The sequence below is a fragment of the Diadema antillarum genome, unplaced genomic scaffold, assembly GCF_040938485.1.
Source record: "Diadema antillarum isolate AM-2024a unplaced genomic scaffold, OU_Dant_1.0 seq00000347_RagTag, whole genome shotgun sequence".
Classification (NCBI taxonomy): Eukaryota; Metazoa; Echinodermata; class Echinoidea; order Diadematoida; family Diadematidae; genus Diadema; species Diadema antillarum.
Genome location: NW_027271357.1, coordinates 257,704 through 274,040, shown reverse-complemented (window position 1 = coordinate 274,040; position 16,337 = coordinate 257,704). Strand labels below are relative to the sequence as shown.

At 37.6% G+C, this 16,337-nt stretch overlaps 1 protein-coding gene across 1 annotated transcript; it reads left to right on the top strand.

Moving 5' to 3' along the window:
- The first annotated feature begins 1,186 nt into the window (after nucleotides 1–1,186).
- Nucleotides 1,187–13,896, top strand: LOC139730985 (DNA polymerase nu-like). The gene is made up of 12 exons (XM_071641863.1): nucleotides 1,187–1,272; nucleotides 1,846–1,904; nucleotides 4,084–4,220; nucleotides 4,537–4,672; nucleotides 5,136–5,200; nucleotides 7,015–7,110; nucleotides 8,361–8,418; nucleotides 9,181–9,249; nucleotides 10,529–10,606; nucleotides 11,157–11,271; nucleotides 12,087–12,169; nucleotides 13,811–13,896. Exons 1-12 carry the CDS (start codon nucleotides 1,187–1,189, stop codon nucleotides 13,894–13,896), a joined length of 1,068 nt encoding a protein of 355 aa, XP_071497964.1.
- Nucleotides 13,897–16,337: the final 2,441 nt, after the last annotated feature.

Genomic DNA, 16,337 nt, shown 5'->3' with positions numbered 1-16,337 from the left:
ACACCAGTGAAGTAGTATAGTATTCTGGTAAAGTTATGAAGACAAAAGTCGTACATCGATTCATAAATACCATCATAATTATACCGGTAAATCATCATTTGCACGGTTGGAAATCTGTATCTATTGGGTTTACCCACTGTGACATAGACATTGTCGTTTTGTGAAACTGCGTTCCTCTTGATTTAAGATGAATAGATAAAAGCATAAATAAATAAAAGCATATGGAACTCTCTTTCATTCCCAGATCGCAGCTTAAAATTTAATTATTGGAATAACTAAATCCCTTTTACACTATGATTCATGTGATTCATGTGGCAGTCGATTGATAAGCATATTTTGTCTCCTGACAGGTGGCACTCGTTATTATGATCAGATTTATCGCGATAGCTTCAAGACAGAGAGCACAGATGTTAACCCCGGTCATATGAGTTCAAAGAATGGACCGGACAAAACTAATCAAGTAGAGGATGGAATCCAAAAGTGCATTGACAAACGCATGGATCATGTTGATGCTGCAAATACGTTAATCAGCTCCTTTCCCCGCAAAAACTTACCGTCACAAGAATCGACCCAAACGGTGGTACAGATCACAGAAACTTTGCACGATGTTACAAATACCGAAGAGTCTGGACGGGATCTGATCGTACCTAATGCGAACAAATCGTCCCACAATGTCGATGAAACACGTGCCACCCATTACTCAAACTCTCGAAGAGGAACACATTTTCATCCGATAACTCAGAATTCCGTTCCGATCAGTGGCATGATAGGTGATACTTTGGACACAGATCATCAACACGTTGTCATCCCAAAGTATAGAGGGCACCTGCCTGAGAATAATGACATATCAAAACGAAAAATGTTCTCCAGAGATCTTCCACTTCAAACGAGGAATCCTAGATGTGGTAATACCGTGCACAAAGAGTCTAAATCATCGGAAAGAAATCCAGAATATCTATCTAGGGAAAAGCGCGCCAGACCACAGATAAAATCTGCAAACTCTGAAAACACCGAGCAACTGAGTCACACGCATTCAAGCCGTTCATCAGCCATCGCTACCAGCTCCTCAGGATGTGATACTGTGTCTATGGATGACAGCACACGTGCTTGCCAGGGTTTATCGGCTCATGCCTTATGCCCCGCATCGGACACCAACTTCTTTCCTCACCAAAGTAAAGAGGCAACGATGGATGTAGAATGTCCAGTTTCTGCAAGATATTCTTGTACAAATGTTCAACCACCTGAAGACCAGAAGATAGAAGCACCAGCAAGGTAAGAGTCATTCTTCTGTTCCGTGTTCCTTGAACAACCAAATAATAAACTCATTGTCAGCAATTTTTACGTTGAGAGTACGCAGTTCCTGTTTCTTCTATTCAACCTTTAATGCAGTTCACGTTTTGCAAACGTAGAAATAAACTATGATTTATCTTTTATAATCCACAGCGTGGACAAAAGTGTCGGTCTGAAGCGGAAGCTCGTTCCTTTCTGCAGGAATTTAGCATCATCAGGTTAGTGCTGAACAGTAAATTCTTGAAAGAAGCTGTAGTTCCATTTCATTTTTAAACATTCTAAAACTACATTTACCACATAACATCTTAAGGAAAGCAATGATAAGAATGCGTTTTGAATCATGTATTGAGAGGATTTTCAAGAATTGAAGGTAATTATGTTCTTATTTGTCTGTATCTATGATTGCAAGTGTACATGTATTTAAATCCTGACAAATCAAATACATACTGTTGTGTAGATCATCTTACATGGCAGTGAGGGAAAAAGTCAGTAGTTGATTTCTCAAGTATTTTAACTCATTTTGAATGATACGTTTCCGACATGTTTGCCCTTCAGATTCAATGAAGAAATCAAACGAGGAAAGACTTTCTACATCACTTGCAACCTCGAAACAGGTAAGACGATAAAATTCAATGGCATTTAATTGATTTGCTTCTTTTCTTGATTGTCGGTAGGACGAGGAATTAGTGTATATCAGTTAATCTTGTTGGGACATTCTCTTTAGTGATATTTTTGGGAAGGCAGTCTGTAATTTGCTGATTTCTGTACAAAGATGTTACGTTCACAAGGTGGTCAATTCTGTGATGCTATCTGCCAAAGGTGCGTACTTTAGGTACAAATAACTTTACTCTACATTGATAAAGTGCACACACAACTGAAAATGTCATTTAATTACTGACGTAGCTGATTTAAAAGCAATTCCGTAAAGCATTGCTGTTGTTTTTTTAAGTTCCGATATGGTACCGTTAAATCTTACACGTTCTGCACAATGGTGACAATTACATGTATAATCATATATGCTTTGTTAGATTTCGCGTGCAGGGAGCTCCAGTGATAGTCAGGAGTCAAGACAGAGGTCGATTTTATGGAAGTCTGTTACCGAGATGACTTCATCAGAGTTGGCGTCCTGGCAACAACACCTGTACACTGCTGATAAAGTGCTGATGACGATGATCTACACTGACGGATCGTCGCAACTCAGAGAGCCCCAAGAACTAATTAGTGTATGGTTGCTGTATAATCATTTATAAAATTCAATCCCAATGTGTTTTATTGTTAGCGTTTGATTTATGGTGATAAAAATGCACACATGTGCCATTTACTGCACACCTTATATTGACAAAATTTCTTGTGCAAAATTTGTAAAACAACATACATGCTGTACTGACATATCAAAGAAGAGTTTCATCGTCCTGACAGATCTGATGAATCTAGTTACCTGGTATGTTTGTGTGTGAGTGTGTTCGAATGTGAATGTTCGTGTGAGTCATGGAAAATTGTTCATGATTTTTGTTTGTGTTTTCATGTGTAAAGCAATTAATTCGACATTGGAATGACATGTTTCCGAAAATTGTATGTCACTTAGAAGAGAAGAGTGGACAGCACTGACGACAGTGAAGGGAAAGCCAGCTTTATTCTGGCGTCCATCCTGGTGACCAAACCTTCGGGATGTTCTTCATATCCTGTGACCTTTCCTCTGACCAATGATGGACTGCAACGTGCGTCTGATATGGCGAAGTATGTCAACGGTATTGAATTGAATTGAATTGAATTGAAAAGGTGTTTTATTGATCATCTCTGTATCCTTATAGTGCAGATTCGGTGCTCATTCCCTGAGAAAAACCCACTTTTCTTTCATTTCCGAGATAAATATCAATCAAATTTTAGTTTATTCTTCCGGTTAGTTCGAATCATTCTTAAAATTAGCGATGCAATTTGTTTTCAGAAACGTGCCAGAGAAAAGTACTATTCCATACGAACTTCATTTTTTTAATAACATTTTGTGGTATAAAGGGAATAAGGAACTGATCATGTCATAAGAATCATAAACTGTGTAGTATTTTCTCAGTGTTTTTGGTAAAGCGGTTTATTAGCTGAGATTTGCATCAGTATAGAATCATACGAATGTTTAAAAGTTTATTTATTGTGTGTTTTTTTGTTTTGTTTCCTGTTTCCTTATACTCTCGTCAACAGGACAGTTTTGCTGAATTTACTTGACTGTAAAATCACGAAAATCTGTTTCTACGCTCAGGAGCTAATGCACGCTATCCTTCACCACTACCAACTTATTCCACAAAGAGGTTAGTGAGACAACTCAACTATACTCCATATAATCGATTGTGCACTCCCGTTATAACGAACACGGTTATAAGGAAATTTCGGATTTTACAACGAAATAAAGTTCAGGGCCCAATATTATCAATTAGATATCTTTATACACTTTATTTGTTTGGATGTAACGAAATTTCGATATGAAACTGCCGGTCATAACGGGATATGCCGGTACAACAAACAAACACACACACACACACACACAGACAGACACACACACACAAACACATATAGCCAGATATACGTGATTTTTCAATTCACTTAAACGCACGAGTAATTGAACAATGTGCCTCAAAAGTATTATCCTGTAAATACACTCACTCTTTTCTTCCTTTTTGCCTGAACATACATGTTTGCATTGCATTCATGTATATGAGTTTGCATCATATCGCAGTGTGTTAAATCAGGGAGGTGAGCAATCCGGACGACAGTATATGTGTTGTTCCTCTTGCCTGTTTTCAGGTTATCCTTCCTGGGAGGTCTTAGACCCTAAAGTGGCTAGCTGGCTCCTGAACCCCGACAACCCTCCCATCACCTTCTCGGAACTGCTTGACAAACATCTTGAGGGACGCTACACGATGGCAGCGGCAATCGGACGGGTCTGTGACTTTTTCTCGCCGAGTCATTTCCCTCGGGAGATACAGTGATACACCTAAAAATCAAAGCCCTGTCAAAAAGCATATTTTCTTACTTGTATATCATGTATATTGCGATGTATCAGGGTGCTGCGAATGCACGTTCATCACGGTAAACTTGGATTATACTTTCCCGCTAGTAAAGGGTGCGTAAAAAGCCATACGGACAACAAAAAGACCTACGTTGTAACTTATGTAAATTGATTCGCTATATATACATGTATGTATAAGACATATATTATGTCCGACTCCGAAGATCCTCCACTGTTTGATATTGAAGGTTTCCAACGAAATCCACTTATCGGATCTAGCCTTACTGGATCCAGTGATGACCGATCTGTCTCGGAAACTACAACAAGAGGAGCTTTGTGGTCTTTTCACCAATATCGAGGTCAAGCTTACACCAATTCTCTCGGGTACGACTTTTTCACGGAGTCTTAAGCTCTTTCTCACATTTGGACTGTAGAAGAAAAAAAAAGCCCAGTGTTTAAAAGTGCTTTAGACTAAGTTTAGTTCATTGGGGGATCTGTGAGTACCTGCATGCAGAGATGGTTATATGTGTAGTTTTTGTTCGTTGTTCCTATAGGCATATGAACAAAATCAAATTATTGCACATGGACATACTATTTTCATTCCGAGAATGGTTTCACGTCCGTTCCTGGACGCTTCATCATTTCGTCTGATTTGTTATTCTTAATTTCTTACTTGACCATCGATCAGCGTATCAAAATGGGATAAAACTTGAATCTTGTGGATAAAACTTAGGCAGTGTCATTACCTTTCACTCTTTGTTAGTATGCATACGTCTGTCTATTTGTCTTTGTGTATTTTTTTGTGCATTTATGTCAATATGTTTTATTCCTTGTTTTTCTTTCAAAGCCATGGAAGTTCAGGGCATCAAGGTCAGTGGTGGAACTCTTCATGAATATGGTGGCATTCTGCAGGTATGTTATAACTTTATCGGCCAAGGGAAATACAGAGATATGAGCTAAAGTTATGAGTGACCTACCTGAGAGCATATAGGACCATTACGACATCCTCTTAGGAAATACGTGTGTGAATGTGAGACTTTTTAGGTTGTATTAATCACTGACTTGTTAGTACTTTGCAGTAATTGTTATGTCTTATCCTTGATCATGACCAAACTCTTCATTCTACTTAGTGGGCTCTATGACAGATTAACACTCGTACATGAATGCTAAGTGACGTATCAGGAAAGATTTCTAGCAAGGCAAGGTCAACTAGGTTAAATTGTCTTTCATGTAAGCAGAGACGACTAATCATCTGATTTTCCTAGAGATAATTGGGGCGCCTAATAAGTTGACATATATTCAAGTTCACTCAGTTTTAGTGTAAATTATATTTGGCTGGAGAATCTCTCGTACGGAGTCGGCATACATGTGCTATCAAAAAGAAAGAAAAAAAATATCAGAATTACAGGAATTTATGTCGCTTACCCAGGCGTAAGGAATGCACTCGTGATTATCAGTCCAGTGCACAATGTAAATAGGACAATATATTTATTTGTGATTAGTTGCAACAACCACGTTTGCATCAAAGATAGCGTGATAAGAACGTGATTCATGTCAGGTGGAACTGGAAGTACGTGCAATCTTTAGTTTCAATTACACGTCACGGTCGATCATGAACTATATCCGGAAAATTCACGAAAATCAGTGTTGGAAAAGATGTGACCAGGATTTTGCAGTGGACTTTATTTACTTCAGGAAATGGTCATGCTGGGATTAATTTCTTTAAATCATTTATTCACACCTTAAATGACAGAGCATAATGTTATGTAAATATTCATTAAATGGAGTTTGCTTTTCATAATATTGACAACCTCTCTCTCAAAACGGGTTTCCCGCACAAAATGCAAGGTTTTAGTTCACGACAGCGCAGTAAATGACAACAATCAGGATTGTAACGCCGAACTATTGCTTTATGCATTTTTCACGCGTAGACTGCCCTGGTGTGAGGTTATTCCCTTTCCTTCTAAATTTACTGTATTTTCGCTTATCGTGCATATATCGGGCATATAATATGGTATAGTTTAGCCCTAATCATGCATCTTTGTAAAACTAGTATCTGTATAAGTACACTATTTTGTCCACCAACGTAACAGAGGCATATGGCAAAGGCAGAGATACGATGTCACCAAGCAGCCGGGCATCCTTTTCAAATCAACAGTCATGTTCAACTGAGACAGGTAGTTTTCTACATCCCAAATCAATATGTAATTCATGTTAGTGATAAGATATGTTAGGACAAACCTGTGAGAGAATAGTGTCACATTAAGCAGGACTGTTAAGAATTTTTTACTTATTCCTAAAAGCATATACAAATATGATTGAGTGATGACTTGAGCATTCTCCTATAATGAGCGAATGAGCAAACGATATTCCTTCATCTCTCCGAAAACGTCGTCTAAGCTGTGTCTAATCTAACAGGAGCATTTATTTCTCTTTGTCAGAATAATGGAATAAAAAGGGTACCTGATATTATGCAGTTCGTAAGAAGGACCGGTTAAGATTGTCAAACCTTTGTTTAATCTTCAAAAGGATTTATGCGATTTGATTTGATATTTTCCCTAGAATTCATGTAGATAAAATTTTTGATGTTATTATTGTCCTTTGCCGTTTGTTTAATTTGTTGAAAGAAAACAAAAAAGGACCGGTTAAAAAAGCAAGATTCACCTACACTGACATAAGGAAATGCATTTTGAGTGCAGAGTGCTCTTTTTCATGTTCTTCTAAAGGTTTTGTTTGAAGAACTGAAGCTGGATCAGCAGTGTCGTGGCCAAAAGCTTGCAAGAACAAATGTGCAGAACTTGAAATCGACATCAGAAGCTGTGGTTGGTTACCTTTGTCTTCTTCCTTCATACCTTTCCCCATTTCTCTAACCCACTGCCATTCTACGTCACATGCTGTCTTATCTTTATGGATCACAATCGAGTACGGACAATACCTTACAAATGAATAATGGTGTAATGAAGAGAAGCCAAACAAAGGACAAACTACTCATTGAAATTCAGATGGTCAGCTCGACCTTGACCTGTCCAAATGTGTGTTGATCGTATTCCTATAAGTTTGATTAAATGGATTATAGGGTTGACTTCATTTTTGTGTCATTTATCTTTAATAGAAAAAAAATATATTAATATATGCTCTAAAATCGGACCATTGCATTCGTTTGTAATCTAAGTACTTCTCCCTCGTCTGATTTCTTGTGCACAATTTAAAGAAGGAAGCATTGTTAGTATTGAGCCGTTGGTAATTTGACTTGCAAATATTAAGTGCCCTACAGACACGCTGGAAGTTAAATATAACAGCGATCGATCCTTTCATTGGTAATTATGTGTTATGGAGGTAATGAAATTGTCTAATTTGTTGAAAGCAGGTCTTTAGATTTCTTGGAAAGTTAAATAGATGATAGTACGTTGTACAATTATGTGACTGAAAGAGAGCAGGAGAATGAGTTTTTTACGAAGATATCTGTACTCGCCTTCTTCTAAAATGATTTGCAGTTGCATAAGCTGCGAGGGATTCATCCTCTTCCAGAACTTGTCGTAAACTTCCGACAGGTAAACATGATATCTTATCATTCCTAAGAGTATGATTCTTTTTTCTCGATGTAAATGAAAACCTGAAATAGCATTTGCAGAGTAAAATTTTATGAAAATTGCGTTAACAGTAAGCTTAGTGTAACATGATTTAAGAAATATCCTTGGATTATTATTATTTTTTTTAATATGACTAAAAGTCTGACCCTATGTATCAGAAATAGAGCAATGAATCTAAGTTTAAGATCTTTATTGTGACAGAATTGTGAGATTTTTTTATTGTAGATGAGGGCAATGTGTTTTATTTTTATGATAGGCAATGACAGAAGTATGCAGAAGTCGCATACAAGAACACACAAACACACACACACACACAACCTACTCACGCACACCCATGCACACACATATGATACACGCAATCCTTTTATGAGTCACTGCGCAACATTTGTATTGTCATAGTTTGTGAACTGCCATATCTTGATCATTTTCTATTCAGTGTGTCTGGTTTGTTTTTTTTTTTTTTTGTCTAATCTCTTTTGTAGTTGGTGAAGATGAAATCAACGTATATTGACGGCATCGTCGATTACATCACCCGTGTACGTACCTACTAGTACATCGATCACTGACCCTCCCCTCCCGTCTTTTAGATGTCTTTTATTAATCATAATTACATTTGGATGACTTTTTTTTTTTGGTCAATTTCTTTTAGCCATCTTTCACATGATAACTGTGAGGTAAATTTCCTTTACAACCCGATAGCGCATCGTAAGCGCATTAACAAGCGATTAATCTACTCAATTTGAAGTGTTAAGTTTTATTTAAAAATCAAAAAGAAGTGCAAGGAATGTAACGACTGTTAATTGTCGTCCAGCATTATGTTATTTGTCCGAGACACCCTAAGAGAGAAACAAATCATGAAAATTTGTTGCTCCATTATCTCAATGGATAGTGAAAATTTACATCAGATCTTTTTCCATTACGATACTGATACATTACTGACGGTTAATCGATGATGTTGCAATTAGAATAATCAGATTGATTCCTTTACAAATGATATACACTTCCATCCAAACCAACAGCATCGTGCAATGTAGGCCTACTTATCGTATTCGAATTTTTAAATTTCACTTACTTCAATCATCTGCTGAAAGTGCGAACTTCACACACCGACCGTCCTGTCTTTTGGCGTGTTTATTAGATATACAACATGTCAATCTTAAGTATAGTTTTCAATAAGTATAGTTCTTTTTCTGCCAACTGATTTCATGCTGTCAAACTACCCCTTGTTACAAGGAGGTACTCGCCTATTACCTCCATGGTTACACCATGGTTACACCCAATAAATGTCACTTCTTCGTGCAGCAAGGTTACATCCATACGAGCTGGGAACAAACTACAGCTTCGTCTGGACGATTACAATCCGCCAATCCTGTAAGCGTGTGTGTGTGTCTAAAGTGTGTGTGTGTGTGTGTAAAGTTCGAACGTTGCTGTGATGGGAAATGGGCGTGTTTGGTGTATGTTATGTAGCATTATTATTCTGTTTCTTTGTACCGTTATACTGAGTTCCAGTTTAGATTACTGTCCTTGTGTTATTTGAATGGAAATTTAATGAAAATTTCCATCTGAATTTTCATCTGAATTGAAATCATTGCACATTGATACCTATGCACCCAACACATGATGGTGATGGAGCGGTACTGATGACAAACTGAGAGTAGATTTTAATCTTAATTTGGCACTAGGTATATCTGTCATGTCTGTTGTGAGGATATTAAAGATATATTTTATGACATCTGACGAAGCTTAATGGAACGTTACATAGCTTGCAAAATCTAGCAACAACTATGATATTTGAAAAGGAAATCTTACTTTGCTTTTTATGAGATTCAGTGTGATACGCAGGGACTGTGTAGTGCAGCCACACAAGTCTTAAATCATTACATCATTTTCTCGTGCAGAACATTCAGAACATACCAAGACAGCCAGTTGATCTAGAAGAGGAAGAACATTCGGAGGAACAAACGTGCAGTTAAGTAAAATGTTTTAGGAATGTCTCTGAGTTGATGTCGATGGAACTTGCAGTAGTGATTATTCTTTTCTTTATGGTGCTTTTTCACCCCGTCGTGGTGCTCAAAGTGATGTACTTAGTCGAACCTGAACCCAATAAAGTGTATTGTTCAAGTACTCCAGTAACGAGTCAGGATTCGAATCCGTGACCTTCTCATTGACCATAACACCTTCGTACTGTATACATGTTCGTGAATGTGATTTTGATGTAATTACTATATTTAGACTATCACGCACGATAGTACTTCATGGAATTTTTCATACCACTAGTAAATGAAAAGGATGAGATTTCATGTGCGTGCATGCAAGTTGTATTTACTTCGTTAGGATGCCATGTGAGAGTTATGACTGGTGTAACTAGCAGGACACGTTTATTCACATGTTATTAGCTGGTAGAATGCAATGGTAGTGATCAAACTGGTGGGGACGATGATAATGAAAACTGTAGTAGTAGTAGTAGTAGTAGTAGTAGTAGTAATATCAGTAATAATGAGGGTATAATTGAATGGGAAACAGCAGATAATTTAAGAGAATGTGTGTAGATAAAGAGTGGCAAATGTTTTGATATCAAATCGTAGTATGGATGAATTATTGTCCGAAATGTTCTTTAACTTTGCAACATGGTATCATGTTATCATGTCAGGTACTGGGCACAATGCCACAGCCCTACGGATGAGGGAACCATTTGTGTCGCACGATGGCTGGACGTTTGTGGCTGCTGGTATGTGTTAAGTGTTACTTCACAACGTTTGTCAACAGAGAGCAAAAGGAACATTTTTTTTTTCTGTAGGAGGGAAATCGAACGATGACTAAACAGACACCTGACGTCATCATTGTTACCATGGTATCCTAATGTTATAGACGAATCGTTCCTTGTCTATGGCTGTTGATTGGTTTTCAACCAGCGTGGCCGTGCGATCCCATCTCCAGTATTTGAAGAGAAAAAGCATTATTATAGAAAAAAATATGATATTTTCAGTTTTACCAAATAATGGCCTCAGTCCTAAGTTGATTTCATATTTCACAAGAGACTGTATTTATGATTTGTTAACTGTCTGTGGTGACGCCCCACAGGAGAAAGTGACGGAGTATGAAAAAGCAACAGGACATTTTAGGAAAAGTGTGTATTGTAGGCACATGTAAAGTGTTATCTGTGCTTGGATTTTTTCCTCAAACCAGCGACGATTGTTATGCCATCTTGTGTGTGTATATATATATATATACATATGTATATTTCAGCTAATAGAAAACGTTATTCCTTATTGTCGCAGATTTCCAGTCTATGGAGCTGAGGCTTTTGGCTCATCTTTCTAAGGACCAAGTCCTTCTGGACGTCTTTAACCCAAACTCTGCTGGAGACATCTTCGTACAACTTACTTGTGAATGGTACCATAGCATTTTTCTTTCTGGATAGTGGAAAAACTCTTTTTTTCCCCTTGAATTCCATGAAAATAGATATGTATATGTACATAAATGCATGGCTTCACGTAGTTCTCAGTAAGATTACATTGATCGAATTGCACTTTAGTATTTCTGTCATAAAAAGTTGTGTAACATAATTCGTTTTCTTCTGTTCAAACATCACGGAAATATATCAGAAACAGTTTCATGCACGAATGATAAAAATCAAGAATCGCTGTACCATAGTTATGAAGACTAGGAAGGAGAATTTCTACAGTTGTAAAGTTATTGACAAATTGATGATTGTATGGTAACTAATTGCAAAGTCTTAAGGGTGATCGCATCGTTGCCTTATTAGATTTGCAAGTACGAGTTATTACTGTTTCTTTAAAATTAAAAGGTTGCAATGCTATGGTTTGTGTTCTTCGGTTGCAATTAAGCCATAGTTCTGTTTTACTTCTACTGATTTCAACTTAAGAGTGCATTACCCTTTGAAGAGTATGCAAATATGTCACCAGAGGATATTCTCGTAAGTCTTTTTTAAACTGATTTCCATCAATTACACAAGCATGTTTTCGATGCGGAGACAGTCATTTTGGTTTATGACGTCATAATACTCCCCCTCCGCATGCAAACACACACACACACAAACAAACACGCACACACACACACACACACACACACACAAACACTCACACATAATCATGAACTAGTCAACAGGTACAGTATACTTTGACCTGCTCGGTGCTCTTTTGTCCAGTCATGTCTCGTGCTTTGCATTTGATTTCTCTCTTACCAAGGCTTGGAGTGAGCGAAACAAAGGTGAGTGCAGCAGAGAGAGATCGAACCAAACGCATCGTCTACTCGGTAATCTACGGGGTTGGTAAGTTGGACAATATTGGCAGGTTTAAAAGGTCTTCCATGTTTGCCTCTCGATTGTTTTGTTTTGTTTGGTTGTTCGTTTGGTGGGAGATGTTGTAAAGATATGGAATTTGTTCATGCTTGTGGGTTGAAAGGGACAATATATTTGCTGATGTGTGTAACCCCGTGGGGATCAAATATCCCCTGTGCTTTGAAAACCGATAATTTCATACCATGGTGTGTATGGGTATATTCTCAAGTATTGTTATTATACCGCTGTATTATTCCGTCGACAAAGAATTCGTACCAAGGTTATTTTCTCTTAGACTGAATAACATTGGTACAGAATAGATCAGGTTCCAGTAGGAAAGTGATGGATTAAGATTGAAAGCCATGGCTCCCAGAATGAAACATTCACTTGCATTCATTTCTAACTAATGCGAGTTTTCTTATTTGTAAATGCTTTAAACATAGATATGGGATTCGAAAACAATGTGCAATTATAATTTTACACTAAACATGACATTACCCTGTACCTTTGCAGCCAAGACTGCCGCTAAAGATATTGTGCATACACGTTATCCAGTCGATGGTATTGGTTATCGAGTTTCTTTTGTATCATTCCTCTATAGTGCCTACTAAAATGGTAATCATGGGTGGTATTCTGAGGTCGTAATTAAGTCTGTAATTAACTTCGTGATTAAGTCGTGAAGTTAATAGGCCCTTAATCATGGCCAAAATCGGTATTCTGAGGACGTAATTAAGGTATGATTAAGTCCCCTGTAATTATCTTAGGTCCCTCCCATCTAATTGTTATTCCATCCAATCAGACGCGTTGTTAGAAGCCAAAATGATGATTACACGTGCAAATATGCCCTCAATGCGCGCTCCTGCACGCCCCCTGTAATTACAACCCAAGAGCTCCGTGCGCACACTCCGGTGTTTGATTACAACCCCTCACCTACGCACGCGAAGATCTCAACCTCTTTGCTCACATAAAATGACAAAATTCCTCGAAGATCGGCTATATTTCTTTTTTTCTCTGAATTCTACGGATACCATAATAACAAGATTCAACCGCTCCTCGGTTACCGAAGACGGTAAGCATCGTTGTGGCAGAGGAAACACGATGTAATGCGTGATATCGGAGTAGTTAATGACGCTCTTTGGTATCATTAAGTTTTCCATTAACTTTCATACTTAATTACACCCTCAGAATACCGATTCGTAATTAACTCTGTGATTAAGTCCTCTCAGAGGTGCACGCGCATTGATACGCGCAAACGCGTAGGTCCTTCCCGCCAAAACGCTTGTTGCTATGGTAGTTAATATACCCCCTACTTAATCATGCTCTCAGAATACCAATTCGGTAATTAAGTGCTAATCAGACACTTAATTAGCTCTCAGAATACGGCCCCATATTATGTTGGTAGTGATAATGGTAACAATAATTATAATGATACTAATGTTGATGATACCAATAATACTAATCACAATGATAATTATGACCCCCCCCCAAAAAAAAGAAGACATTACAAGCATGTAACAATTCTGAACTAACATTGCATAGCTGCAAATTGACCATCACCTCCGTGTATTCCTTGTGGCTATCTATTTGTGACCCTATGTTCATCAATTTTTTTTTTCCGATGTGGCTGAACAGGACCCGAGAGACTCGCAGAGACTCTGGGCGTGTCCAAAGATGATGCTAAAGTATTCACCAAGAGCTTCCTAGGCAAGTATGATTAGATCATTGTCATTTAGTAATATCATAATTATATATGTGTCTTTGTTTCAGTGTAAGAGAGTACCCATGTATCTGTCGGAAGAGCGCTACGTTCCAACGCACTATTGTCGATTACTATGATAGTATGCTGATATGTTAGTGACACTGGTTTTAACTATACCTGATATAGTTATTCAAATCAAAGTATGTATAGATATTCGTTTAATGAATCAACTTTTGTCAGGATTTTGCTGACACGATGTTGTGAACACATAAGCAGAGAGAAACATCATTTTCCCACGTACTTTTTGTGTTTTGAAGCATGCAAGTAATTCTATCTCCTACCCATATCACCATTTTGAACAGGGAAATTCAAAGGTATCAATTCCTTCACACATGGCTGTATTGCTGACTGTCAGCGTCATGGCTTCGTGCGCACCATCTCTCGTAGGTGGCGTCACATCAAGAACATCAACTCTCAGAACTTCCATGCTAGAGCACACGCCGAACGCCAGGCCGTGAATTTTGTAGTCCAAGGTTACTCCCAGATCGATATATTTTGACTTATTTAGACTTTGCAAACTAAACTTAAAAGCACTGTATAAAACATAGATAGAACATAATACATGCAACGGATTCAAAGTATTGTAGACGTATTTCTTAGAACAAAATTCGTTACAAGCTTATTGATTTTTTTTTCGTTTTTTACTTTTAAAAACCTATCTGGGGCTATTTTAACCATTTGATCTTACTCATAGTCTAAAAACGTGTCCTCACCTTCTTATTGAGATGTACTTATCTAATGAAGACAATAACTGCTCAATTGATTGAGCTCTTGTCAATATAACCATCCTTTGTAAGAAGTCTCAGGCATTACACTCAGGTTAGTAACGTCTTGTTTTAGTTTTAGAAATTTCGTTGGTAAAAATAACATTTTCGCTTAGAAATGTTGACAATACGTGAACGTACATGCCAACATTATGATATCTACATCCCTTTTTCAGGATAGACAAATCTTTACTCAACTTTCTGTTCCTATATTTGTGAACATCTGTTGATAGAGATATTCCTATCCAAATGTCACACCGCATTGTTCTTTATACGGCTTGGCAGGGAGAGTCAATGTGGACAAAGTTTACAATGAGATTCAGATGGCAAAGCTTAATTTCACTTTCATAGGTTCGGCAGCTGATATCTGTAAGCTGGCAATGATTAATACCGTTCATGAACTCAACCGGAAGACACATCTCAGGGCCAGGTATGTTGGAATGTTTACCAAAGTCACTTTGACTTCCACTCCATTATACCATATATTGTTACCGCTCGGATAAATTCAACAGAAGGGAGAGCATTACAGTATTCGGTAGGATGAGGGCAAATAAGTGGAAATGATACGCCACTGTCAGTGACTGTTGCACTTCCCGTCCTACAATCACAGGGCTAGTGGCGAACATTCTATCTACCTGTTCTTGTAAAGTCTGTCTGTATTTATGACTAACTTCTTGATTGAAATTCCGATGGGATATTGCTCGGTTGTCTGCGCCTGCCAGACCACTTCCAATTCTCAGTCAAGACGTCATGTCACAACGTTTAACCCTAAAAAAACAATAACAAACAAACAAAAGAGGCACATGATTGGAATCCCTTTTGTCTCTCTTTGATGGTATCATATCAGAAACTAAGAAGAAGTCATAAGATATGTATTGACGCATTGATCGGGACTTATAACAATGATTGCAATGATTGAATGTTATCAATAAATTGCAATAATGTCTTCCTCATGCAACATTCACATACCTCTAGGTTGCTTGTTCAGATACATGACGAGTTGCTCTTCGAAGTCCATGACAAAGACCTATCTGAAGTGAAAGGTTTGTATCATTTTACATCAAAACGTTGAATGTGTCGTAAATTGATGCTGACCAAATCAGCCCGCAGAAAACACCCACAGAATATCAAATACCTTTATGTCGAATCAAAGAATACAAGAAATTTGGAATAAGAATCATTAAAAAAAATGACCCCAACAAGATACTGATGTCACTGCTAACGTGATTCGATTTCCTGCATGTTTATTCTGACACGATATGTTAAGCTGTGAAAGGACACGTTTTCTTTCTTTCCTAGACAGAAGAATGTTCACAGCTACTAAAGTCAAACCATCCAACATCATCATATACTAGTATACCGGTACCTTAATGATCTCCACAATTTGTATCAGTGTATATTTTGTCCAAACAGGCAAACGCAAACTGCATTCATGTACTGTAAAACATTGTTAACCTGAACATTGATAGCATGTACTCTTTCACATCGTTAACATATGGCTGTTGTTCAAACATGAGTTCAAACATGTGTGAAACTCGCTAAATTCGTATTTCTAAGTAAAAATAATGCAATAACAGTAAGATGAACATTTTGAAAAGCAATGATTCGGTAGCTGATTCGTTGATATCCCAGCGTA

What these genes read in the sequence shown, in the direction of transcription:
- LOC139730985 (XM_071641863.1), top strand. Translation starts at nt 1,187, where the DNA reads ATGGATGTAGAATGTCCAGTTTCTGCAAGATATTCTTGTACAAATGTT. An exon ending in TGGCAGCGGCAATCGGACGG is followed by an intron (nt 4,221 to 4,536) that starts GTCTGTGACTTT and finishes TTGATATTGAAG; the next exon opens with GTTTCCAACGAAATCCACTT. An exon ending in GTACAACTTACTTGTGAATG is followed by an intron (nt 11,272 to 12,086) that starts GTACCATAGCAT and finishes TCTCTTACCAAG; the next exon opens with GCTTGGAGTGAGCGAAACAA.